Consider the following 27,537-nt stretch of genomic DNA (forward strand, 5'->3'; position numbering starts at 1 on the left):
TGGAACTGGCATTCCTCGCTTCGGCCAGCCCCGACGAGTGATAAACATTCATCGCCGCGGTTGGTCGTGAATATACTTCAGCATGAGGCATTCGCACCCACCGGTGGACTTGAGTGTTGTTTAGTTGCTTCTGCCGTTCTTCGTGAGGCAAGCGATGTGCGATGGTGTGCAGTCCAGGAGAGCGAACGAAAAATGTGATTCAAAGCAGCGTGAAAACTAGCAATTCGTTCATTTTTGAATGAATCTTCCAAGCTCTGCGAATGTTCTGTCAGCACGAGCAGTGTGTGGATGATTTGAGAATGAAATTTGATCGGGTCACTCACGAATGGTGCTCTCGGACTCAGTCAGCTCTCACATCATGGAACTGAAAATGATCGCCGTAGTTGATCAATATCGATTGAAAACTGCAACTGAGAGTGAGACTTGACGACACTGGTCTGAACTGCAGTTCGTTTCCCTTCATGACGTTTGACGAGTCAAACATCTAAATTTTATACGAAAAAAAATCGTTTCAAAATCAAACACTTTTCATATTAATTGAAGTTTACTTATGGACAAAAAAAATAAAAGACACAAAATATTTAACGTATCAAAGTCTTCGTTCTTCCCACCTTATGCACGAAAGCTTTCGATCTTGGCACTCCCCGTTTTAGTAGGTCATCTAAACGAGATATACGATCGCCATCGTACCGTTCGGCAGCAAGATTAGACCGCCCGGTGCACACACAGATGATGGATGTGGGAGCATCCGCGGAACTCAACTACTTATCTTCAAAGCGAAGCACAGCTTTTTCCAAGTTAAAACTATTTGTGTGGGTGTCCCTCCACTTGGAGTGACACCGTGGCACAAAGCAACGAAACTTCAACTATATGTATGGTGGGAAACGTAGGCAACTTGAGAACAATTCAAGGTCAAGAAGTGTATCATCATCGTCGTCGTTGTCAACGACGACCAGCTCCATGTTGAGCACCATACCAAATGCGGTTTTGGACGTGGAATCGGATACATTGTGGATAAGAGAAATCCACCTAAGCGATGATGGTTTATTTTCTAGAAGCAAATTCACTCATTGGGATCCTTTTTGACATTGACGAAAGTGGTGATCAGACGAAAGTGGTGAGAAATGTCACGGATATGCAATGGAAAAAATTTCATGATATTTTCCAGTTCTATTACTTTCAGGTGAAATTTTAATCTGCAAACATAAACCTTTAATAATGCTGATTAATTATGCTGCCATAATAATATCTCCGATAAATATTTCTCACTAGAGACAATGAAAATAGCAAATAACAAATTGACATTTTTTGACATTTTCTAACTCTGGTAGTGATAATAACAATAACAGTATGTAATGATGAAAATTATTTTGATAGGCTCCTGTCAGTTGATAAACGCATAGCTACGACGTAAGGTCATATATCAATGTATATCAGACGGCAGACACGAAGAATTCAAGAAAGCCAGGGACTCCCATTACGCAAAGATTTGTAAATGTAAAAATAAACAAATTGCACAACAGCTTTTTCAAGTAAAACATGTGATCGTTTGGCTTCACCAGTCCTTAGTAATCTAATAATAGTTACCGAAACAGATGTTTGCCGATGACATTTCGAGTAGGGAAGCGTAATATTAGCAATATTTATAAGTCAAAAGTCACGTGAAAGTCATGACATTCAGCAGCACTGAGTGCACCATAATAATGAAAAGTCGAGATTTATCCTGTGCTATTTGAGAAAACATGCCAGCCAATGCAGAGAAAACCCAGTTCAACAAATTCTAATATCATGAAATATTGAAAAGTCAAAACCACGTGAATGTCATGACATTAAACTGCACTGAGTGATGATAATATTATCATGATAATAATAAAAAATGAAGGTTTATCCTGCGCTATTTTAGGGTATAACCAGCCAATGCAGAAAAACCATTTCAACAAATTCTCAAATAATGTTTTATTGCCAGACGAAAGAAATGTAACCCATCCCACCTTACTGGGACCCCGTTGTCGATGATTTGATAATTAGTAAGATAAACACAATGCAATGGTGAGTATCGTTCCGTTTTTTCATCGTTGTGGTCCTCGTCGTCGGAGACTTTGGAGATGACAATGACGAATGATAGAAATAGAAACTGTGTGTAGACGTTAGCGGTACGTCGTCATAGTGTCATTGTAGGTTAGGGGGACAGGTGGAAAATGCACCTACCTGCTACCACGATCTACTCGGATTTTGAATTTGCCAAATAATTCTCAATGTATGTGTTTATTAAATGTTTTCTAAGGAAAATAAGGAAGAAAATAAAACTCAACTCAGAAGTTCAAGAAAGAATTTCAAGGGGCATTCCTAAATTAAATAAATGCAGATTCTATAACTTTCGATGAAACTTTTGGTAAAAGTTCTAAAGAATACTTTGCTGGTGCTGAAATTTCAGAGATAAATCTGGTGAACAACTTGAAGATGTTTCTAACAGTTCTTGAAAAAAAAATCAAAACTATTTCTAGCACACAAAAAAAAACATCAAGAAATTCACCAGAAATATTTCTATTCATTCAAGAGTTTTCTAGAGGATTTTCTTAAGCAATTTTATCAGAAACAAACTCAAAATTTACAGAAGCATTGGCAAAGTTCCATGTATTTCAATCTTAATCTCTTTAAAAATTTCATTCCAACGATGTTTTAAGAACTCATACCAGAAATTTTTCTTTTATTTTTTTTTGTATTTTTTATTTTATTTTCCATCTTCCCCACGTCTACCCGTCCTAATTGAAGATGACAATAATCCCATGGCTGCACTCGCGCTTATGCTGGGAAATTGTGATGTTTTGTGAAGGTCTTATCGCGGCGTCACTACTACTGCTTGGGAGGCGATTAATCTGTAAACAATTGCTCATTCGTACGATGATCCGACAAGGGGGGGGGGGGGCTCTTATTTTCCGGAACGCATTCGATACCCAACGGCAGATGTGCAGATAGGATTACAACGTTTCTTGAGAGTAGAAATCAGAGGGATTAGGTTGAATCATTCAAGTTATTGACAACAACGTCCAGTTAATATGTAATGAAACCATTGCAACAACCTTAGGTTCGACATTTGCAATAACCCTGTCATTCTTCCTAAGTACGGATCCGAGGTAATGCTAACTCGCCCAAGCAACAATCAATCTTAAGACCAATCAGTTTTTGGAAAGTTCTGACAACCGTAATATAACCTACATAGATTATAATTGGTATTAACGTTATTTTCATAATCTAGTTGAAACAATTTTACTTGTGAAAATGTAGTTTTCAATAAAAGATCGAAACACGATTCGATAACAGCTGCGATAAAACCATGGGTTAAGTAGTATTTTTGGTTTTATCATGGCTTATAACATTGAACTGTCATTTCAACTTAGATTTTCGGTGGGATGTTTAATTGAAGGTGATTGCATCTTGTGCAAAATTCAATAAAACCCAACATTGAGTGACAAATAAACTCTTCTCAGAATTTCAAATTGCTTAGATTCAATTCAAACAATGATCATTTGACCTCGTACTAGGAAAGTTCATGAATTTGCAGCCGTTCATAAGCATTCTCCGAGGCGTCATCGGAGCACATACGACAACCATAAATTTTCATATTCATTGCTATTCCCAGGAAAAAAAACTGAAGCTCCAAAACTGGACCCGAACTCTTCCAAATTGCTTAATTGATGTCATTTGTCAGTTGTCGAAGACCTCTTCGCCTCCAAATTCCTTAATGGACACCATCGTTATGGCAGACCGGAGCAGAGCATACACGAAAAAGAAAATCCCGATTAATCAGCTGAAAGCGTTTGACTCACGCGATTCAAGCAGAATGAGAAAAAGAGCAAGTAAAAAACGCTGAATGCGCAACGGACTAGTCACCAAACAAAACAAACACCAAACGAAACGGGACAGGAAATCGGGTCCGACTGACGTTGCTGTTGGTTGACGTCCGTCCACAAGTGAATGAATCAAGAACGGTTTATGCCGAGCAAGCAACCGGCAAATCTAAGATTTGCCAAGTGTGTTCGTCATCCGCCGCCGGGGACAAATGTTTGCCAATCTTGGATTCTTCACACGTGTATCGAGTTTACCGACTGGTCGGGTGCAGTGGTTCCCAAACTAATAATTTCCGTCTGTGAAAATAAGATATGTTACGGAACTAATTTCAAAATCTCACCTCAAAGTCCCAAGCAAAAGATTGACATACAATTAATTTTGAAAAGGTTCTGAGATTATATCATGATCCAAAGGATCCTCCTGCAATCTGTTTCGCTTCAACATTATGTATTAGGGTAAGGTTTTCACCTAATTCCCGTCTAACTAAGTACCGACCAATAATGATCTGGCCAATTCGGTATCAATTACAAATTTATAAATTGGCTTCCATAAAACGTAAAAAAATATTGTAAAATAATTATAATTACCTTAAAATAATAAGTTTCAATAATTGTCCATCGAACTCTATTTCCGTCTAGTCCATATCTAGTTTCAATTCGGAAAACTATGGTACATAACATGGTCAGAAATTATGATTTGACCGTGATTGTTTATTCGAAAAGTCGGTCAAATTCTTCGCAATCCAAATCAAATCATGTGTTCAAAATACTGTGTTTTAAATTGAAATGGATTTAGCTTTAGAATAACGACCAAAACCTTCCAATTAATGTTTTTGCTCAGCCGATCATAATACGCCATCACAGTGCAACGAAGAAATATTTCGCTGCGGTTGTGAAATACAATGTTTTGCATGTATCCACGCACACATTTGCTTGCATCCTCCCTAGACGAAGACAACTTGTTGTTTACATTTTACCGACGGAAAAAGGTGATTTATTTAAATTATTGAATAGATTTTGCTGCATTCTGTAGCAGTGAAATCCAACTTTGAAGAACCACAGAGCTTTTGTGGGGTGTGAATTAAAGCTTGGTTCAACAAGTAAAACTGGCGAAGTGCAAATTGATGAAGAACAATTCGGCTAGCTGCTGCTTTAATGCGATTACCTTCGTCGTACGCAAAAGGAAAAAAAATCACAAGTGGAGGGAAATTAAAACGTAAATTTTTGCGTAATTATTCAATTTTCAGTGCTGCAGGGACTGGTTATTGCTAGTCTACAACTTTTTGCTTCCATCTGATGAGCTGTTGGCAGAGGGAATTTGGCATTTCCGGAGAATCGATTCCCCACAGGATTTGCTTGGATATTCGAGTCAAGTTATTCTTGAATTACTTCTGCGATACATCGATGGATCCCTTAAGGAACTTTTCAAAGATTATCTTTTGATTTGCATAAATAAATAAAAGAAAATCGGGTTAAGTACGGTTCCTTTGAATTCCACTAAGAATTTGCATCCTTTGACAGATACGTATTTCGACCTCAACTGTAAGGTCGTCTTCAGTGTCTTGTACTTGACTCGACTTGACTTGTCGAGTCAAGTACAAGACACTGAAGACGACCTTACAGTTGAGGTCGAAATACGTATCTGTCAAAGGATGCAAATTCTTAGTGGAATTCAAAGGAACCGTACTTAACCCGATTTTCTTTTATTTACAGATATTCCCCTAACAAGCCCAGGTTAATCATCATTTGCATAAATAGCTTTCTAAAAATTTTGCCTGAAGGAGCTGTCTGGAGAAATGCTTTCAGTAGTTTTTCATTTTTTTTTTATTTTCACCGGATGTGTCTCAATAATTCCTACAGAAACTTACCAAACTTTTGGATAAATGGAATCTATCGGTGCTTTTCTCAGTAGTATAAATAGTAATACTCCAACAATTTGTTCAAAGAATAAATTTATCAACTCCTTTCTAGAGTTTACAAGAGCTACGCCAGAATTACATTCATAGTTTTTTTTTTCAATGATTGCCTGTAAAGAGCTTCTTCGGGAGTTCCTACAGAAGTATCTCCAAACGGTTCTCCAGAAAATCCTGAAGTTCTTCCATGAGTTCTCCTAGGTGGTCTTCTAGAATCCCTCCAAGGAATTCCTTCAGGAGTTTTTCAAGAGCTTCTCAAACAGTTTTTTCAGACTTCGGCGGCCGCGTCGTCGTCGTCAGTTTATTCTGTGCGCGTTTTCGTCCCCAGTTCAGTGTGGTTCGTCGTGATGATGCCAGCCGGTGGTAAAATTCCGATAATTTTCCCACTTCGGCTAGACCGCGTCGTCGTCGTCGGTTTATTCTGTGCGCGTTTTCGTCCCCAGTTCAGTGCTGTTCGTCGTGAAGATGCCAGTCATCACATTATCGCTGGACCCGGGAGTAGACGTTTATCGGTGAGTTCGTTCCATATTAATTAATAAACTAATTTTGTGTATTACATTAAATTAAACAAAATATAATTAAAAACCTATTTTTTTAACATTTCACCCAACAAATATTGGCAGGTTCGTCACTTCAAGTGTCGACCTAAGGTCCCAAACCCCATTTTGTTACATATTAGATATTCTTTTTCTTTCTTTATGCATTTATAAAATTATTTGAATGGTTCGTAATCCTCGGTGTCGACATGTGTAATATTTGTAGTCAAAATGGAAACAGGTATTTCTTCTAATACAGGTTGCATGAATCATTTCACTTACCAAAGTGAACCCAAATCATGTAACTTTTCCCTACTAACAAAAACTCCTTCCCGTGACAGTCGTGGAGAAGATGAGGTGATCTCGGTTTCTAGTAGCAACGCACGTCACACTAACAATCCTTCCCTTCCTCGATGACCGTAAGGACGTGGCCGGCGCCGTTATTGACTTAATAAAGTCGGGAATTCTCGAAATTGCACACTGAGAACGGCAGCTACTCCCAAGCTCCGTTTGTTGGTTCCTTGTGCAATGTCGATTGTTCTGGTCAATCACGGAGTAGCAACTACGAATTGTGCGGTCATCTATGCTCATGCTCATGCTCATGCTCAGCTTCTCAAACAGTTTTTTCATGAGCTTTTCCAGGAGCTTCTCAATGAGTTTCTCCTGGATTTTTTGGAAGAATTTCTTTCAGGAGTTTCTCTGGGTGCTCAAATTTTTCCAAAGAAAGAATCCTTACGAACTTCAGAGGAAATTTCAAAAATTTCAAAAATCTTCAGAAGTTTTTTCCGATTTCTTCCAATAGATTTTCTCAAGAACTTTATCAATAATTGCTCTTGATTTCAGTATGTGTTCTTCGAAAAATTTCTCATTAAAATTCAGCTCTTTCTAGACAAATTGCTCAAAGACTGTCAGCAGACAATCTACACAGTATTTTCCCACAATAATTGGAAACCTTTTTTTTTTGTAACAAAATACTCTTTTTGTGGGAAAGAAGTGCCACAAGATTTTATCCAGGAGTTCCTGCGGTAATTCTTTAAGGAGTTATTTCAGGAATTCTTATAAAAGTTTTTTCAGGGTTTCCATAATTATTTTTTTTCAAAAATGATTCCAAGATTATCGTTACAGATTCCTACAAGATAATTTTTTTATAGAGAAAGCATTGGTGAAATTTAAAAAAATGAATGATTTTCTTAAACCCCGTAATGATTTTCCTGGGTTTTCTGGAGAAATTCCTTAAGGGACTCATGAAGAAACTCAGTAAGAAATTCCAAGTGGGATGCCTCAAAGAATTCTTCCAAAAGATAATCCTTAAGTGATTCCTAGAAGATTCTCTTAGCTTCAAGAGCATTCTTTGTGAAAATTGCTGAAGGAAATACTAAAAATCCTAGAGAGATTTTCGTAGAAGAGTATGAAGGAATTTCTGGAGAAACTATTAGATAAATGTGTGAAGGAAAGTCTAGAGAATTGCTGAAGGCCCTCCTAGCGTAATAGCTCAAGTTGTTTTTCTTTAAGAAAAACTTAATTATTTTCCCGAAAATAATAACTAAAATTATCTTCCCACAAAATTGAAATGTATGTAATGGAGAAACCCCAGGTGAAATAAAAAAGGAACTATTATAGGCATTCCAAAAGAAACTCCTAGAGGGACTCCCGAAGAAATTCGAAAATAAATTCCTGGTTAAGTTCCTCGAAGAATTCTTGGAGAAATTCTTCCAGAAATAGCAGAAACAAAATTCTGAAATAAATCCTAGGAGAATTTTTTTTAGCTTCAGGAGCATCACCAGTAAAAAATCTAGAGAGAATTTCGTAGAAACTTATAGAAAGCTTGTCTTGAGGTACTCTCAGGGAAAACGTAAATGAACTTCGAGAGAATTACTGGTACTCCAGGGGCTCATCATAAACCACGTAGAGAAAATTTTGGTCATCTCAGACCCCCCCCCCCCCTCTCCCCTCTCGCAGACTTTCGTCCATACAAAAATTCTGCAATTTGAATGAAGCATAGACTTTGGCCAGACCCCCTCCCCCAAAACGTCTACGTGGTTCTAGAAAAATTCCTGAAGGAGCACTTAGGGGGATGAATAAGCCCCAGGAGCATCTTCCTATAAAAACTAACTAAGGATCCTCCAGAGAGACTCTCGTTGAAACCTATAGAGGAATATCATGAGGAATTCTTTGAGAAATATCTGAAGAAATTTTCCGTGAATTCTTAAAAGTACTTCTAGATAAATTCCTTTAGAAGCTTCTAGAGAAATCTTGAAAAAATAGACAGCTTATTACAGTAACTTTTGGAGGAATGCCTTGCGGAATTCTTCAAAAAATATCTGAAGGAACTTCTAAAGGAATTCCAGCAAAAAACGTCTAGAGGAATTCGCGAAGGAACCCTTAGAGGAATCTCTAAGCGCCATGAGCATTTTCTGGAAAAAATCATGCAGGAAATCTAGGAAAATTATTCAATTTCTCGTAGAAACTTATGAAGGAATTTTTTAGGAAGTCTTAGAGAAATTTCAGAAGGAACTTTAGGAGAATTCTCAGGATGATTTTTTGAAGAAACTCCCGCAGGAATTATTCCTTGTAGTAACGCTTCTAAAGAAAATTGTCCATTAATTATTAGGAAAACATCTGAAAGTTGCAGACTATTTAGAAAAAATCCTGATTTTTTGAGAAACTTTAGGATCGATTTGCAAAAGATTCGTTTTAAGAACTCTTGGGAAAATTAAAAAAAAATGAAGGTCCAAATATCTGCACGAAAGCTATCCTTTAATAAATATCTTTAAAATTTCATTCAGGAGTTCTTTCCAAAACATTCCAAAAATTTTTTGACGATTTCTCCCAAAACTGCCACAAGATTTTTTTCCAGAAGTTCTTGCAGGAAATGAGATACTCCTGCATTAGTTACTGGCGGATATTTTGGAAAAATACCTGGCAGAAAATTTAGAATAATCTCCTGGACTTGTGTAAGAACATTTGAAGCCATTTAAAGAAGTTTTTTTTACAGGATCTCTAGAAAGTAGGAGTTTCTAGAGGTATTGCCGAATGAACTTTTATAAACATTCCTAAAAGAACGAACCTTGAGAGAATTTATAAAGAAACTCCTTCAGGAAAAAAACGCCTAAAACCTCTGAAAAGAACTCTAAGAGAATTGCTGGAGTAATTTATAAAAGAAGTTCTTACAGCAATTGGTCGTAAGTTGAATGAGCAATTAGTTAAAATACACAAAAAAAAATAAAAAAGGAACTGCCAGTTTGATATCTGGAAAAAATGTACAATTGATAGAAATCGTAGAAATCATCTGTTGCAAAATTTGCGGGAATTCCGCACTAGATTGGTATACACATTTGAAACATTTAGGTAGTATATTTCAATTTTCTAAAAAAAAATTCAACTCCTGGGCGATTTTATTTTAAATTAACATTTTCAAATGTAAAAACAAACTTTTTTTCAACTTCTTTTTATTTGTGAATTTTGCAAAAAAAAACCATTGTTGTCATTTGGAAATGCTTACATAAAGCAAAATCGCAAAAAAAATAATCTATATTAATGAAACCTCGCAAAAGTATAATTTGTTTATTTTTTTTTTTAACTTTTGCATTTTTTCAATAATTTTGTATTTTTTGACAACCTCTGGACGCATGATGGGTGTTTTATTTTAAATAGTGCGTCAAAAACTTTATTTTTATTATTTCTCAATAACATTTCTGCAATGTGTTGTTTACTACCATGAGAAACAAAGGGAAACATATTAAATTTTGCCAAACATTTCAAATTTTGATCAGTGTAATATCTCGTAGATATTTCAAACTTTCAGTGCATGATTTTTTAGACGGATTTTGTTGAAAGTTTATTTAAAAAAATCTCATTTTATTAAAACAAAAAAGATTCAACGGTCAATATGAAATATTGGAAAAATCAGTATCAGTCAAGAATGTCTAGTGGTCCATAGAAGACTATAGAATAAAATATGGAAAAAATAGCAAATAAAAATATATCCTCCTCTCTTGGCGTAACGTCCTCACTGGGACAAAGCCTGCTTCTCAGCTTCTCAGTTCTATGAGCACTTCCACAGTTTTTAACTGAGAGCTTCCTCTGCCAATGACCATTTTGCATGTGTATGTCGTGTGGCAGGCACGAAGATACTCTATGCCCAAGGAAGTCAAGGAAATTTCCTTTACGAAAAGATCCTGGACCGACCGGGAATCGAACCCGTCACCCTCAGCATGGTCATGCTGAATACCCGTACGTTTACCGCCTCGGCTATATGGGCCCTATAAAAATATATAAAGAATTTGAATTTTTATAAAGAACATTTTCAAACAATCGCCAAGGCGGAACTTCTACATATTATTTTTTAATTAAAATGTTGTACAAAAATGCTTCAAAAATATCTCTTGATATACACTTATACAGTGATAGACATTCGTTTAGCCGAGACCTAAAAACTTTCACAAAAAAGTGTCAGAAAACTCATACAATACCTGCATTATAGATTGACTTGCAAATCATGAATTAGATCGTTTTTGGAAGTGTTGCCATATTAATTTTACATACATCTTATATAAATATGTTATAATATTGTAAATGTTTCCAAATTGAGATTTAATGTAGTTATTTTTATCGGAAGTGTGATGTATCACATTTTTATAAAACAGTACTAGAAATGCTATCACTACGATAAAAAAGTTTTATCATAAATTTTTTTGTATTAATTTCCTGACACTTTTTTGATAATTTTTTTGGCCTCGGCTAAACGAATGTCGCACTGTAGCATTTTTACTTTGAAAAGTTGGGATTGAATTCTGATTTCATGCATCTTTTGAATATGACAGTGAAAGATAGGCGCCACCTTAGGGAGAGCAGGCATAGTTTGATCCCACAATATTTGAAGATTTTATAAATTTTCCCACAAAAAATATCTTTAAAAAAAAGTTTAAATCTCACTTGTTGCTTTTTGTTGAATTCTAGCATATTATTCAGAAAAAAAAACTTGGTAATTTTTATATTTTCTATTTTTTTTTTTTTCTGTATTAACGAGATTATTGTTTTTTACCACTCAAATATCTATGATTTCATCCATCTCAAAAACGCAACTCAAAACATGGGCCATAACTATTAGGTTGGAAAACGCTGCTGAGCACGTCAACAGCATTTACTTGAGGTAATCACAGCTGTTAGCTAGCAAATCCGGTTCGAAATTCGACCCGAGTATTTGAAGCGCGTCCGTTAGTTTTCTTATTCCAACATCAACAAACAAAAAAACAACACTCAAAACATCGAAAAACAGAAACAACAGGAACAAACAAACCAAAATACACTGGAGGAGATCCTCCAGCGGCTCCGCGCGCCTATGCCGTACCTATCGTATCCCATACAAATCGTTCCCAAATAGTCATCAAGTGTGTACCTTTGAACTGGGTCAACGCATCCTCGTAGCCGCCCTGGCTGGTCACGTTGAGCGGCGATCCGGTCACCGGCGAAGCCCCACTGAACGAGTGCTTGTGGCGCTTGGCCGGCGTCGTCCGAATGTAGTAATCCGCCCCGTGGCCCCCGTTGCTCGGACTCGGCGATCCGCCGTTGTTGTTGTTGCTGTGGTAGTAATGCTTGCCACCGGAGTAACCCGGGCTACCACTGTGGCCGCCATCGCCGCCGCGCCCGAGACTGTGCCGATGATGTTGGGGCGACTTCAGCGGAGGGGAAACGTCCCCATTGTTGTTATCGTACAAGGCCTCCCGCGGATCAAACCCCAGCCGATCCTTGTAGTAGGACTGTGTGGACATGGCCAAGGTCGATGGTGATCGTCACTCGCTGTTTTCTGAATCCAATCCACTCTGGGCAACACTTTCAGAATCACTTTTTTGACATTCAAAACCCGGTTTCTGGCCGGGTCTTCTTCGTTGATGGCACTTTTCTTCGAATCTTCTTTTGTATTCCTAACTTTTGATCGAATCACTTAATATTCTAACGATTTCTTCGTTGCTTTTCGTTGCTTTCTCGTTTCGCCTTAATTAACAATTCACTTCTGCGAATAACTTATGATTATTGCCAAGTTTCGCATATTTTCGCTGCAGCACACTCACTCACACACTCACGCTGGCAACACTTCCCCGCGTTGCGCTGGGAACTCCCTTCGTGTCACCCTCGTTCGCCCCGTCGTCGATGTTCAAACGCAAAATCCCACAGGGGACATTGTTCGGGTTCTCTCTTCTCAAAAAACTTTGCCTTATCAATACACTCTTTTTTCTTTTGAAATATTTTTTGATCTTCAATTTCCGCAAAAAATACACAATCTTCTTCGGTTCGGTTCGTTGGTGGTTTTCTCTCTGTTCGAAATTTGGTTTTGCCTAGCTAATTAGATACGGCTAAAATGGGGGAAGGGAGAGAACGTTAAATGTAAAATTCGTCACTGAGACTGAGTCGCGCGCGCGAGCTCCACCTGAGAGAGCTAGCAACAGAAGAACACTGACTGAAGGTTCGGGAAGCTCACTCAGGTGGCTCTTCGTAGTCTGACCACCGTCACCGTCGATCGAATCGAGGAATCACCTCCTCTCTCTCTCTCTGTCGCTGGAAAGGTGGAACGCATACCTATACACGCGGCGGCGGCGATAGCATTGCATATCTCAGTTGGGAAGAACGCTGGACTGGGCAGACAGAGAAGATATCCAAGTGGGTTGAATGGGTAAGTAGGCAAGACACTGGGACTGGCATGGCATGACACCACCACGGTCGAATGCCGAGAGAAGGTTGGCTCTTCCCGAATGGGGGTTCACGACAAGGCGATGGGAAGACGATAGGGTTGCCATCAATAGGGACTGGGACAATCCTAATCAAATTATAAAATAATCTACTCTTAGAACAAATGTCGTCCTTAAAGCAAGAGCTCTTTGCTAAGAAAAATCCAATTAGCCTAGAGGAAAAAGCTTTGGATCGCCAATTCTAAGACGGCGGGTTTTATTCCCGCCTTGGTCGGGAAATTTCCGTGACTTCCCTAGGCATATGTACCATTGTGCTTGCCTAACAATATAAGAATTCAAGCGATGGCATGCAAAGAAAACCCTTCAATTAATTACGTCAAAAGTGTTCGATGAGCATTGACTTGGCAGGCTAAGCTCCAGTAAGACCTGGCTCTATGAAAAATAAACTAGGAAAATATGTCTTCATACGTATGCAGAATAAAAGAAATGAAGTGCGTTCAACAAAGAAAAAAACATTCACATAAATAAAACAAAATCTATTGAAAATAAGCATAAAAAATATGTTTATTTCAAACATAAAATTAAAAATTGTTCCAAATTTGAGAGTACGTTTATTTTAACCAAGTTCATATTCTGGTTTAGAACAAATTGACAGAACGCGTTCTGAAATAATAAATGAAAAAATATTCATAAATGAAATCTCTATGTTTCCCCTTACTTTAAAAAATATTATTCCGATAATTTGCCAGGATCTTTTAAAAGATTTTTCCAGAAATTAATTTAGAAAAATCTACGAGTTTCACCGCAAAATCCTCCACAGACTCCTTGAAGAATTCTTCTATATTTTTTCCCCAGGAATTTCTCTACAGTTTCCTCCGGAAATTCATTGAAAATTCCTCCAAGAATCTATTACGAAAAAATAATGAAGCACTACAAATGCAGGGCCAAGGGCTGAAAGTCTCTTTAATAAAGACAAATCATTCAACAAATGCACAAAAATATAACATTGGAGTGGAACCTTAGAAATGCGTAATACAACACAGAACAGATATTTTGACCATAGCTCATAGCTTGAGTTTTGTCTAGGAATTTCTTATCCTAAGGGGCCATACTGATTCGAGTTTCAACACAAGACCTTTACGTTTTGGTGTCCCTGTTAGGGAACGATTCCGTTATCTGGTAGTTGGTTTTAGCTCGAAATGACCTAAATGTAGGCCATCAATATGAGACTGATGCGATTACGTCAGAGCACTACAAATGTGAATTGAACATGTGGCTAAATTAACAAGTTAAAATTGCACGTTTATCACAAAAATAAAACTAGTAATAAATCTCACAACAGGTTCCTTCTGGCATTACTTGTGAGGTTTCTTCCACGAATCTTTTAGACATTTCACTAGATAATTCTCCTGGAGATCCATTAGAAAAAGTCTACAAATTACACTAGGAGTTTTCTCAAAAGTTTCTGCAAAAAATATTCAAGAAATTCTTTAGAGATTCCTCCAGGCGCTCTCTCAGAAGTTCTATCAGAAGCATGTTCCAAGATTCCACCAGGAATTTCTAAAAGAATTCCTTCAGGTATTTATTTTCTTCAAGGATCCCTCCAGGAACTCCGTCAGGGACTTCTGTAGCGATCCCTGAGGATATATTCCAAGAAATTCTTCCCGAGAGATTCACCCGAGAATTTCTCTATCTACAGTTGCTACTCCTTCACAGATTCCTTTAGGGGTTGTTCCAAGAATTCCTCGAGTTTAGTTAAAGTATTTGGCCAGGCTTTTTTTAATTTTCAACAGATTCTTCCAGAGTTATCTGCAGAAATTCTTCCAGGTATTCCTGCAGCAAATCACCAGATCTAGTAGTTCCTCCAGGAATTCTCCCAGAAATTACATTGGGGCTCCTACTACCTCAGGTGTTCCTCCTAGAATTTCTGCAGCGATTGCGCCTGATACTTTTTCAGAGATTCCTTCCGGAATTTCTCCAGGGATTTCTCTGAGGATACCTCAGGAATTCTTTCAAGAAATCTTCCAGCATTTCAGTTAGTGATTGCTTCAGAAATTCCTCTAGGGAGTCCTGAAGAATTTTTCTTCACATTCATTCAACAATTAATCGAGAGATTCCTTCAGAAATTCCTCCAGAGATATGTTCAGGAAATGCTATCAGGCCTCCGAAGATTACTCCAAAGTCTTCTACGTCATTTTTACAGCAGTTAAGCAGGACATTTCTCTAGACATTCTTCCAAAGGTTTATTAAGAGATTTCTCCAGATATTTGTCTCGGAGATTTTTCAAAGGTTTCTTCCAGTAATTCGTTTAAGAACTCATCCAGAAGGAACTCCACCAAGAATTTCTCCATGTACTACACAAGGAATTCCTACAGCGGTTATTTTTTTTTTCAGGGATCGCTCCAGGAACACCTTAGAGATCTGTAGGAATCTCTATGTACTTTCCGAAATTCTGCCAAGAATTCATCCAGGAAATTTTCCGAAGACTCATCTAAGAATTTCTAGAGATGCTTCAAGGAATTTCGCCAGACTTCTCCAAGAACTCCTTCAGGTATCACTCCAGAAGTTCATCCAGGAACTATCCCTGGAATTTCTACAGGAATTATTCCAGGAAAAACATTGGAACTCCTGCTGCCTCAATTTATTTTGGAATTTGTTTCCACCTGGTACTTCCTCAAAATTTTTCAGGATTTTTTCAAAACTTTTTCCATGAATTTCTCCAAGAAATTCACCAATGATTTCTCAAGAGATTACTCCAGGCATTTTCCAATAATTACTCCAAAAATTCTTTGAAGAATTATTTCAGGAATCTCTAAAGAAAATTTTACCAGAATTCTTTCATCAATTCATGCAGGAATTGCTTCGGGAATTTCTCCAAGGATTGCTTCATGAATTCCTCCAATGATTTCACAGGGATTCTTTATGGGTTTATAAAACAAATGGGGTAAGCGCACGGGTATTCAGCATAATCATGCTGAGGATGATGTGTTCGATTCTCGGTAGATCCAGGATTCTTTCGTGAAGAACATTTTATAGATTTACTTGGCCATAGAGTACTCTCGTGCCTTCCACACGATATACGAATGCAAAATGGTCATTGGCAGACGAAGCTCTCAGTTAACAACGGTGGAAGTGATCATAAGAAAACTGAGATGCAGGCTTTGTCCCAGTTGGGACGTTACCCGAAGAAGAAGAAGAAAGTTCATATAGGTAAAGGCGAAGAATTTTGTTTTTGGCGACTTTTTTTTAAGAATTATGATCTTTTTTCAAAAATTGATCTCACTGAATTTCTGAACGTATTTTTAAGTAAACTGAAACTTTGACCAAAAAATGTTTCAAAGATGCATATCATTTATTTTGGAGATGAGCACCTTGACTTTTCGAAGATTGATTTTTTTGGATAACCTTATGAAGAGATTCAACAACTTTGAATGTGCGTCGAACGTGAATTTCTACAGGTTTTCTTTCGTGAATCCTACCAGAGATATTTTTCAGGAATTTTCCCAAGAAATTCTCCATAGATTCACTGAGCAATTCCATCAGGGATTATTCTACAGAGTGTTTCAAGGATCCCATCAATCATTGCTGTAGAAAGTCTCTTAGGTATACTTCCAAGAACGCTTCCAGAGATTTGTCCGGGAATTTCTCGTTACTGGAATTTCCCCGGAAATAACTACAGGAATGCAGCCAGGAATTCCTCTTATCATTCTTCCAAGAATTTCACTAGGATCTTGCTATCTCAGGTGTTTCTCGTGGAATTCATCCAAATATTCCTCCTCGTCCTCCTTAGAAGATTCCTTCAAGAATGCCTCCAAGGATTCTATATGGAATTCCTCCCCGGATTCTTCCAGAAATATCTTCAAGAATTCAAAGAGTGATCCCTCCAGAGATTTTTCCAGGGATTCCTCCATTCTTTCAGATTTTTTTCGTGGATTTTCCAGGGGTTAATACAGGCATTCCTACAAAGACTGCAATAGGAAATCCTCCAGGGATGCGTCCAGCAATTTATTCAGGAAAAGTTTCTTCGGGTATTCCTTCAAGGATTGCTCCAAGATTTCCTACAGGGATTCCCTAAGAAATTTGACCAGAAATTCCTCTAGAAAATCTTCCAAATATTTCTTCAGAGATTGTTTCAAATGTGTCAGCAAGTGTTCCAGAAGTACTACTTTCAGAAATTTCCCTAAGGATTTTCTAGTGTGCTGTTCTTCTAAGAATTCCTCGAGTTACCTAAGAGAATTTAGCTGGACTAGCTCAAGAATTACTTCGAAGATTTCTCCATAAGTTCCTTGCAGGCATTTCCCCAGCATTAACACCAGAAATCCAGCCACGAGTTTCTCCAGAGATTCGTCCAGTAATTCTATAGATAGGGGCTCTCAGGTGTTCCGTCAAAAAGTCCGCATGAAACTCCTTTGGAGACTCCTGTTGGAAATACTTCAGGAATTGATCTATGAATTGCTCTCTTGCTTCTTCCAGAAAAAATCAAAGAATTTCACCAGGGAATCCTTCAAATATCCAAGAGATTGGTCCAGATAAAACTTGAGAAAATATTTCAAGGATTGGTTCAGGAATTCCTTTGTGGATTCTTTCAGCAATTCATCCAGGGATTGTTTCAGGAGTTACTCCAGGAATTACATCCTACATTTAATCGAACAATCATTCAGCATTTCGTTCAGATATATCTCCAAATATTACTTCAGGAATTCCTCCAGGAATACCTGCGGGTATTTCTTAAAGGGACTTCTTCGGAGTTTTTTTTTCCAGAAATTTCTCCATGGATTCCTACAGAAATTCTTTCAGGAATTTCCTCAGAAACTCCTCTAGAAATTCTTAAAAATATATGTCCGTAGAAATTCTTGAATAATCACTTTCATAAAATTCCCGAAAGTTTCTTCCAGTATTTCGCCAGGAACTGCTTCAGAAATTCCTTCTGGGGCTCTACCAGGGATACCGGCAGGGTTTTTTTTTTCAGGAATTCAGCCAGACATTCTTCTTGTACCGACTTTTCGAACCCTCTAAGCAGAATACCCTCTTCGAATGAGTGTAATCAGTTTCGTACCTTTTAATTCCGCTCTATGTTGCTTATCCTTTGACAGATACGCGTAGTGGATAACTGACACTGAGGAAGATTGCAAGTGGTAATCGAAATACGCGTATCTGTCAAAGGATAAGCAACATAGGGCGGAATTAAAAGGTACGAAACTGATTACACTCATTCAAAGCAGACATTTCTGAATTTCCTCAAGATTTGCAAGAAACCTCAAGAAATCAGACAGGTATGTTTATTATGATCCCTATATAAAATCCATGCTTGATTCCCTTGTCTACGATTTTCACCAAAAATCCTAAAGCCGCGTAGAAGAGATCTAAAAGGATTTAAAAACTCCTGGAGTATATAATCTGACATAGTTTTTAGATAAATACACGCAGAAAAAAAAACTATGTTAAAATTAAAAATATTTGATGCAAACTCCAATAAATTGTCAATTTGTTCAGGCCACAAAAATTAAACTGTTTGGAGCAAATCAAACATCACATTTAAAGCGAATACAATTCATGATTGAAACAAACATGCATTTTCCGACAGATTATGTTAGAAATAAATGTATTTTTACAGGTCGGCCCTACGAAAACATTTGTTTTCCCATGAAACTTATAAGTAATTTCTATTGCTGAAAAAAACAACTCCCGCGTAGCACTTCCAATGCCAACATCATTGTATCCATACGCTCCCGAAAATAACGGAATTTCTTGAAAACTTTTGGTAAAAATTGACTTTCGGCAGGAGGAAATCTTGTTTGATGCCGCAGCTGGAACTTGTGAGTTTTGTTTATATTCTCGGCGGCGGAACAGAGGAGGCTCCTCAACAGGTATTGTCGAAATCAATATGTAATTCAGTTAGTTTTAAAAATTAAAATTTTAATTTTAAACATTTTATCAGTTAACCGAATAAACATGAATATTTTTGTTTCAAACGAACAAAATCCGTGTAACTGGTGAAGCTTCAGTATGTATGTTACATAAATGTTCTTTTTAGAATTCCTCCAGAAATTTCTTAAGGAACTCTTCCAAGAATTCCACCAGAGTTTCCTCTAAGGAACCAAAAAAATCGACCGAAATTCCACTAGAATTTGTTTTGAAAATTTCTTTAAAAGGTTTCTTCCTTGTTTTTCCAGAAATTCGTTCAAGAACTACTCCAAAAATCCTCCAGGGGCACTAACATGAAAACCTTCGATGATTTCTCCAGTTTTTTTTTCAAGAAATCTCACAAATGTAAAACGAAGCAACTGGATTTATCGTTACTATTCTAACAAGTGTGTTTTTAAGAACCCAATTAAATTCAAAAAAATAAAAATGTCATGAAGAGGAAAGCCAAACAGAATGTAGGAATCCCTCAATTATTTTCCTTCAGAAAGTTTCTAGATAAGTATCTGGCAAAGCTTCTGTATAAAACATTCTGTAAAATTGCAGAAATATATCTCAACGAATGTATACACGGATTGCTGATGAAATTTCATAAACTTCTTAACAAACTCCGGACAGCCTTTCTAGAGGAGTTATGGAATAAATTAGCAATGTGAATCCTACAGAATAAAACTGACTTTTTGTAGTTGAATAAAAAAATGGAATTTCAAAGTTTACGCTCCAACCTGGAAGGCGAATTGGTGGAATTGGCAGAGGAAATGAAAAACAGAGGCGTCCTACGAGATACTTTTTTTTAGAAAATATTTCTGGCATAACTTCTGAAGATAGTTATAAAAAAAAGAAAAACTACTTAAAACACCCTTAATAATTCCTGTGAAAATGCTAATGAAAATATCAACGATTTTCTGGCATATGTTTTGAGAACATATGATGAAATTTCCAGCGTATTTTCTAACAGCTATGGATCGCCAATCCGGAGAGGGCGGGTTCGATTCCCTTTCCGGTCGGGAAAACTTTTCTCGACTCCTTGGGCATAGTTTATCATTGTACTTACCTCACAATATACAAACTCATGCAATGGCAGGCGAAGAAAGCCCTTCAATTAATAACTGTGGAAGTGCTCGAAGAACACAACGTTGAAGAGAGGCAGGCCAAGTTCCGATGGGAACGTAGAGCCATAAAGAAAAAGAATTAATTCGGAACATCACTAATGATACTGAATCACAGCTTACAGCATGCTTCACTGGAATTCCGAGTTTGCTAACTAGAACTAAAGGATTTGGAAACCCGTGCGTAAAACTGGCCGCGACATTTTCCTCAAAACGGATTTTATTTATTTTAGTATAAATAAGTCAAGTTTGGTGGAAGAGAATCTACAATGAACAGCTATTTTGGGAATGCGCAACTCTGACAACCCTATTCCGTGACCATTCCGGAAGACACGAACCCACAGTCCAGAGGTACTGCTGAGCTGCACGTACGTAAACCTGAAGAAGTGAACTGCCAGCGAGTGAAAGACCGGTTTCCAGCCAGTCAACGAAGAGAGCCAAACAAAAAAATAAACGGGAAAGAAAGAAAGGACTGCGAAAAATAACACAACACACCAGAAATCATCACCGCGCACACTGCACTGGCCTAAACACTCCGCAACACAATCCACACCATAATGAAAGGTCGGTCGCGGTCGTCGTCGATGTTGTTGTCGTCATCATCCGTCGCTCGGGATATTAGAAGAACTGTTGTTGGTATTGGTGGTGCCATGGATGCCATCGTATGTAAAACAGAAGGGTAAAGACGATAAACAAAATAAACCTCTGCAGGGTTCTTCTGGACGACCAGTATGTTGCTCGCGGAGATTATTGGGGATCACTACTTCCACACGATCTGGTCGCGACTGGTTCTAGAATGCTTTCCGGAATTGTGTGACCACTTGTTCATAATGTCTTAAAAAATCACTGTGTTACTAGATTCTAAAAAAATCTTTGAAAAAAAAACTGCAGTACGTTCCTGGATTCGAACTCGCAACTCAACGAATGCTTGATTGGCACCTTTACCAACTAAACCATATTCCCCAAAATTACAAATTCGTTAAAACTTAACTTTTTGGCTATTAAGAAGCTTTTTTGTAGTAAATATGTTCTAAAATCTCTGAAACGGTCATTAAATTCCTCAAAGCACCCACAAAACGATGGAAGTTCGAACCCACCACACTACTGCTGAGCAAGACGAAATTTTTCTCGGAATTAAAGTGCGGGAGGCAACGCACGAGTCGTGGTCGTGTGTTCGCCACCGCCGCCTTGTGCAAAAGCCTTCCTTCTGGAATGTGGCAGGAAATTTATTGAGAGACAGTCACTGTGGACTGTGTGGAGAAATATAACATTCGAATTCCGGAGCCCGAAGCCAGATCCATCCCGGACCGTTGTTGTTGATGTTGTTGCGACGATGATGATGATGGTGGTGTTGCACGACAGCAAAGCAAAGAAGCAATCAGGGTCGCGCAATTCTCGGGCTCATATCTGCGTTCGCGAAAGCTGGACGTCGCCGCGCCGGGTCGGGCGCGAATAGATTCGGAACGAGTTGGATTGGGACCCCTACCGAGCTGCTGTCCCGATTCAAGTGGCGGTCGACGCGGCCGGCGGCAGGTCGTTTAGAGGGTAGATGGGTATTTCGATTTTGTATTTTTTTTTCTTATTTCCTTCTGTTAATGACGAAAAACGAGTCGGGGATCAGAAGTTGTTAACCCCAATCGTGAGAAATTGGTACTAATTCCATATGATTATGGCACTTTTTGACAATTTATTGAGCAATTTAGCGGCTGTCGAATGGTAATTCGGTCGATCAAATCGTTTAGCACTTTCCAGATAATAATTTCAATTATTTTTTTTTGTGGAGAACTATGAGAAATTGCCTGGAATTCAGTGGACAACCCATCGGAAATTCCTATCAGAATTTTCATGGAAATGCATGTTTACCAGAAATCACGAAAGAGCTATGTATTCAATTTTTTTAAAAGAATTGTTGATGTTCTTCAAACATGAAATTGTTTATAAAGATTCCTCACAGAAAGCCTACTTGGAATACACACAAACCTTCTGGGATTCTCCACAATTCCTATCACAAAATCAACTGGCATGCCTCACAATAATTCTACCGGGATTTTCCACAAGAATCTTTCTGGATTTCTTCACATGAATGAAATTTTCACAGAAATCAAAAGAATCCCATCAGGTTTTCTCACTGCAGCCCCATTAAAATTTTTGACAAGTATCCTACTGGAATCCCTCACAAGAATCCTACCAGGATTTCCCACTAAAGTCTTATTGGAAATCTTCACAAGAATCCTACTGGGAACCCTGTAAAAATCCCTAGGATTCGTCGTATAAATCCCAGAAGTATTTTTCACAGGGCATCTTACGGGATGCCTCACAGAAATCCTACTGGCATTTCTCATATGAATTCTACGGGAATTCCTAACAGAAACTTCAACTGAAATTCTTCAAACAAATTCTATGAAGATTTCACAGAAATATTCCTACGGGGATTCTTCTCATGAATTCTATTGGAAGTGCTTAAAGAATTTCTACTAAAATTCTTCACAGGGAATCCTTCGGGCATTCCTCACAGGAAAATTCATACGGGGTTCTTCACATAAATCCTACTGGGATTCCTCACATGCATTCTATGGGGAATCATCACGGAACTTCTACTAAAATTCTTCACAGGAATCCTATAGGGATTCCTTACAGAAATCCTGTGGGGATTCCTTACTAGAACCCTTGGGGATTCCTCATAGGAAAATTTCTTCAAGGTTCTTTGTAGGAATCCTACTGCGACTTCTCATGTGAATTCTTCGGGGAATCCTCCGAAAACGTATACTAAAAATCCTAACAGGAATCCTATGACGATGTCTTACTGGAATCCTATGGGGATTCCTCACAGGAATCCTATGGGAATTCATCACACCTTGGGGGTTTCTCACACGAAAATTCCTACGGGGTTCTTCACAGGAATGCTTCTGGGATTACTCACATGAATTCTATGAGGAATCCTTACAGGAATCCTAAGGGAATTCCTCATAGGAATCCATCGGGGATTCCTCACAGGAAAATTCCTACAGAGTTCCTCACAGGAATCCTTCTGGGATTCCTCACATGAATTCTATGGGGGAATCCTCACGGAACTACTACTGAAATCCCTCACAGGAATCCTATGGGGATTTCTCACAAGAATTCTGTGGGCCTACAGGATTTTTTTTGGAAAATCCACACAGGAATCCTACTGGAATTCTTCACATGAATTCTATGGGGATTTTTCTCGGGAATCCTATGAACATATACAAAATATTTTATACGAACCCTTTGGGAATTCCTCACAAGAATCCCAAGGGGAACTCCTTCATCCCTCATCCTTCGGAGAATCCTCACGGGTGTTCTTTGAGGAATCCTCACAGGAATTTTATGACAATTCCTCACAGGAATCCAACGGGGAATCCTAGGAGGATTCCTCACATTATCAACATTTCTCACTTTCTACTGCGACTTTTCAAAACAATACTTCTTGTGGTTTCTCATGAAAGTCCATGAGGCAACATTTGTGAAGAATTTCGACACCGAATTGTGGTGAAAAAATGCTGGACTTCCCGACTAGAAGATTCTAACAAAAATATAACAAACTCTGATGTTGTATATTGTATATTGTATATATTGTGATATAATCAAGTTTTTATATCTTTGGGGTTTAAAAATATTATATCTCATTTATATCATATTATGTTATAAATGTTGTTTCATTATGAAACAATTTTGTTTCAATTACTGGACATTGAGAAAATCATTTCGTACAATTGTATCAAAATATTATAGGAACTAGTTTTCTTGAAGCTAAAACTTATATTTCGCTTGTTTTACGGCTCTTTCAGTCTATATTAAGTAGCTAAAACGCCTTTCGCATCTACTGTCCTACGTTTCGGTGTGTATTTCACCTTCTTCTGGGAATTAGAGGCTGCGTTTTGTTGTTGTGTGTGTATGAGTCTTGTCCGACATATTGCTGTCTATGACGTAGGACACTAGATGCGAAAGGCGTTTTAGCTGCTTAATATAGACTGAAAGAGCCGTAAAACAAGCGAAATACTCGTCAATACAGTCGTTAGCAGTCAGTTAAAAGCTAAAACTTATATCATATTTTGCAAGGTTGCAACCATTCATTTGCAAAGATTTACATTCATTTGCTATTATCTCAGTTCAGAAGCATGCTATCGAAAAACAATGTATGGATGAGTTTAACCTTGTAGTTTTATCTGAAAGTTTGCCGAATAACATTGGGGTCGCAAACGTATACCAAAGTCGTGAGCGAGCTGTGAAGGCAACTTTCCACAGCGTGAATGAAATTTACATTCACCGCGTGGAGAGTTTCCTTCACAGCTCGCTCACGACTTTGGTATACGTTTGCGACCCCAATGTTATTCGGCAAACTTTCAGATAAAACTACAAGGTTTAATTCATCCATACATTGTTTTTCGATAGCATGCTTCTTAACTGAGATAATAGCAAATGAATGTAAATCTTTGCAAATGAATGGTCGCAACCTTGATATTTTGTTATAATATTGATCAGATCATAACAAAATAAGTTATTATTTTGATTAGACCGGTGTACTTTTTGTTACAATTTTAGTTATTTTAACATCATCCTGCACCTAGTTTATAACATAATAAGTTATAGAAAATTTTTATAACATCGTAACACTTCTGGTGGAGGGCTTCTAGTGGAAATGCAGGAGATGATTCATGAACGAGCTTTCAAACCTAATTCTAAGCAGAAAATCTAGAGGAATCTTTTATAAATCTGCCCGGAGTTAAAATATAAAAAATAATACTGCATAAAAATTGAAATATGTCCTGAAGTTTTTTATTTTGTGAAAATCAAGATAAAATTCAAAACAAAATTCTGACTGATTGACTAAATTTTGTAAATATATAAAAATGAGTTTGAAGTCTCTTTGAGGCAACAAAACTCACGAACGGGTCAACCGATCTGGATGACTCTTGCATTGTTAGATTCGTATTCATGATGGCTGTGTTTATATGAAAAAACAAGTTAGAAAAATGCTGATTTTTTATGACCTGTGAAGAAAATCAACACGATCGAAATGAAACTAATCTAGAGTGCGGTGCATCGATGACCTCAACAGTTGTCAAACCACCACATCTTGGCAAGACAAAGTTTGCCGGGACATTAAGCCATTCAAGGAACATTTTTTGTTAGAATTACTTAAGGAATTCCTTGCAAAAAACTGGAGTGTTTCCGAGGTTATTCCAAAAGTAATGCATGCCGCACTTGTTTAAGAGATTTCCACACAAAAGTCCAAAGGTTATTCAGAGAAATTAAAAGAGAAGATTCATAACGAATTCTTAAACTAAATTTTGATAAAAATATCTGAAAGAAAAAACGTTGAAACATTCAAAAAAAAAAAAAACGTTTAAAAAATATCTGAAAAAATGTGAAAATGGTGATACAAATAAACTCACTGATTCCAAAAGAAATAACGTCCTTCATGAATTTGTTCAAGGAAGTCATGAATCAATTGGCAGAAGAATTTTTTCAAGAACTTTTTAAGGAACTCTAGGTAAAAATAACTGGAGGAGCTTCAGAATGTTTCCAGAAAGAATACAAGCCGAAGTTGTTTAAGAGAATGTTTTGCGAAATTTCTAAAGGAATTCGAAGTAAAAAATTTATTTAAAATTCTCAGCTGATTTGCTGTATGGATATTTTTTATACGATCAGGATTCGTTATACACGGTGGGTGGTACTTTACGCCCACCGCGATTTTTCGGCTGCCTTACATTCGATCGAGCTCAATTTTGTGTGTAAAGTGGGTGGCATCGTGTATAACGAATCATGACTGTATTCCCAACATGATTGATGAGACATGACTTGTGAGATTACTTCACAAGACATAATTCTTTTCTAGTAGATTGCGCGAAAAAAGCTGTCGGAAGTCTAGGTTGTGAAGTTTTTCAAGAAACCCTTGTAGAATTCTTGAAGGACTTTTTCGAGATTTTTCGTAAGAATTCTTGGGAAATTTCCGGCAAAGTTTTCCAGGAGTAGAGGTACTAATGTGGTGACCCGATTTTTTCTACCCCCGATTTCATCAGCCTTTTTTAAAGTAGAAAAATCAACGTAGGTATTTTGCACTCAGCATTGTCATTTGAGAATCAATGATAATTCAGTTGATGTCTTTTGGCGTCATATAAAAATTGCAAAATGAACTAATCTCGTGTAACTTTTGAAAACGGTCAAACTCTTTTTGCAAACTAATAGCTTTATGCCCTAGCCTATGTTATAAACCAATATCGTTTAAAATTGCTGAAAGATGCTCGCTCACTCTATCTTCTTGGCGTAACGTTCCAACTGGGACACAGACTGCTCCTCAGCTTAGTACTTTATGAAAATTTCCACAATTATTAACTTGAGATCCTCTACCAACTGCATATGAATATCGTGTGGTAGTCATGAAAATATTTTATACACAAGGTAGTTAAGGAAGTTCCCATTATAAAACGTTTCTGGAGCAACCAGGAATCCAACTCGCTACCCTCAGCATGGTTTTGCTGATTATACGAGCGTGTACCACATCGGCTATATGGACCTTAAAACAATTTTTCCTATTTTTTTCTGGAACAAAACACAAAATAAACGCTGCCTGTTTCATGTTATTACAGGTCTACCAATTTACTTCCTCTTCTTTTCGGCATCTCTGGAATTTCTCTAGGTTTACTTATTGGGATTGCTCGGAAAATTAAGTATGATTTTGCTTCAGGAATTGCTGTCGGAATTCTTCCAGGGATTTATCGAATAGAAACCCCGAGGTGGGATTCCTCCAGAAAGTCGTGCTGCGATTCTTTCAAGAATTTTTCTTCGTTTCTTGTCAGTATTTTTGCTGGTGTTTCTCTTAGAATTCCACGGGAAATTTTTCCAGGAGTTTTTCTGGGGATTTTATAACGGTTTTTTCAGGCATTTCTTCTGTAATTTCTGCAGAAGCTTTTTTTGAGATTCTTTCAAGAACTCTTACAGTAATCCCTCCAAAAATTCTGGCTGGTATTCTTGCAGGGCTTTTCCCAAAAAAAAAAAAAATCTACATAAACTCCTATAGCGATCTATCCATGGGTTTCTCTAAGGATTTCCCCAATAATTCCTTCTAGAACTGCTACGTGGATTTATCCAGGGATTTTTTTATGGATTCCTTCAAGAAACCCTGATGTGATTTCTCCATATATATTTTCTTTGATTAATCCAGGAACTTTTGCTGGAGTTGCTCCAAAAGAGTTTTTCTGAAAATTTATATAAGAATCCTTTCAGATGTTTCCCCAAGAATTTATCATGCATTCTTCCTATTATACCCCCAGGGATTCCTTTAGCAACTCTTTCTGGGATTCTCCAAGAAATTCTTGCTGGTATTCCTGGAGGACTTTGACCAGTAATGTCTACAGTAACTCCTCTGGTGATGTATTCAGAGATTTCTGTAGATATTTCTGCAATTATTTCCTATTATCCATGAATAAATCTACAGATGGCACAAATTTCCTAAATGAAGGAGAACGTGCCCCTAGAGCCGACCTACTGATGAATTATTC

The 27,537-nt window shown here is 37.6% G+C and overlaps 1 protein-coding gene across 40 annotated transcripts in view; it reads right to left on the bottom strand.

Moving 5' to 3' along the window:
- The window catches only part of LOC109422269 (dystonin), a 707,557-nt gene that overhangs the window by 359,842 nt on the left and 320,178 nt on the right, over positions 1–27,537 (bottom strand). For 24 of the 40 annotated variants that reach the window (XM_062860126.1, XM_062860140.1, XM_062860139.1 and 21 more), the window contains exon 2: positions 11,648–12,650. The exons of 6 other annotated variants lie outside the window; for them this stretch is intronic. In XM_062860126.1, the coding sequence (XP_062716110.1) occupies positions 11,648–12,068 (421 nt within the window). In that variant the 5' untranslated portion in view covers positions 12,069–12,650. The remainder of the gene's footprint in view (positions 1–11,647; positions 12,651–27,537) is intronic. 10 more of the 40 variants (XM_062860149.1, XM_062860145.1, XM_062860134.1 and 7 more) reach the window with 2 other exon arrangements.

The sequence above is a fragment of the Aedes albopictus genome, chromosome 3 (genome assembly GCF_035046485.1).
Source record: "Aedes albopictus strain Foshan chromosome 3, AalbF5, whole genome shotgun sequence".
Taxonomy (NCBI): Eukaryota; Metazoa; Arthropoda; class Insecta; order Diptera; family Culicidae; genus Aedes; species Aedes albopictus.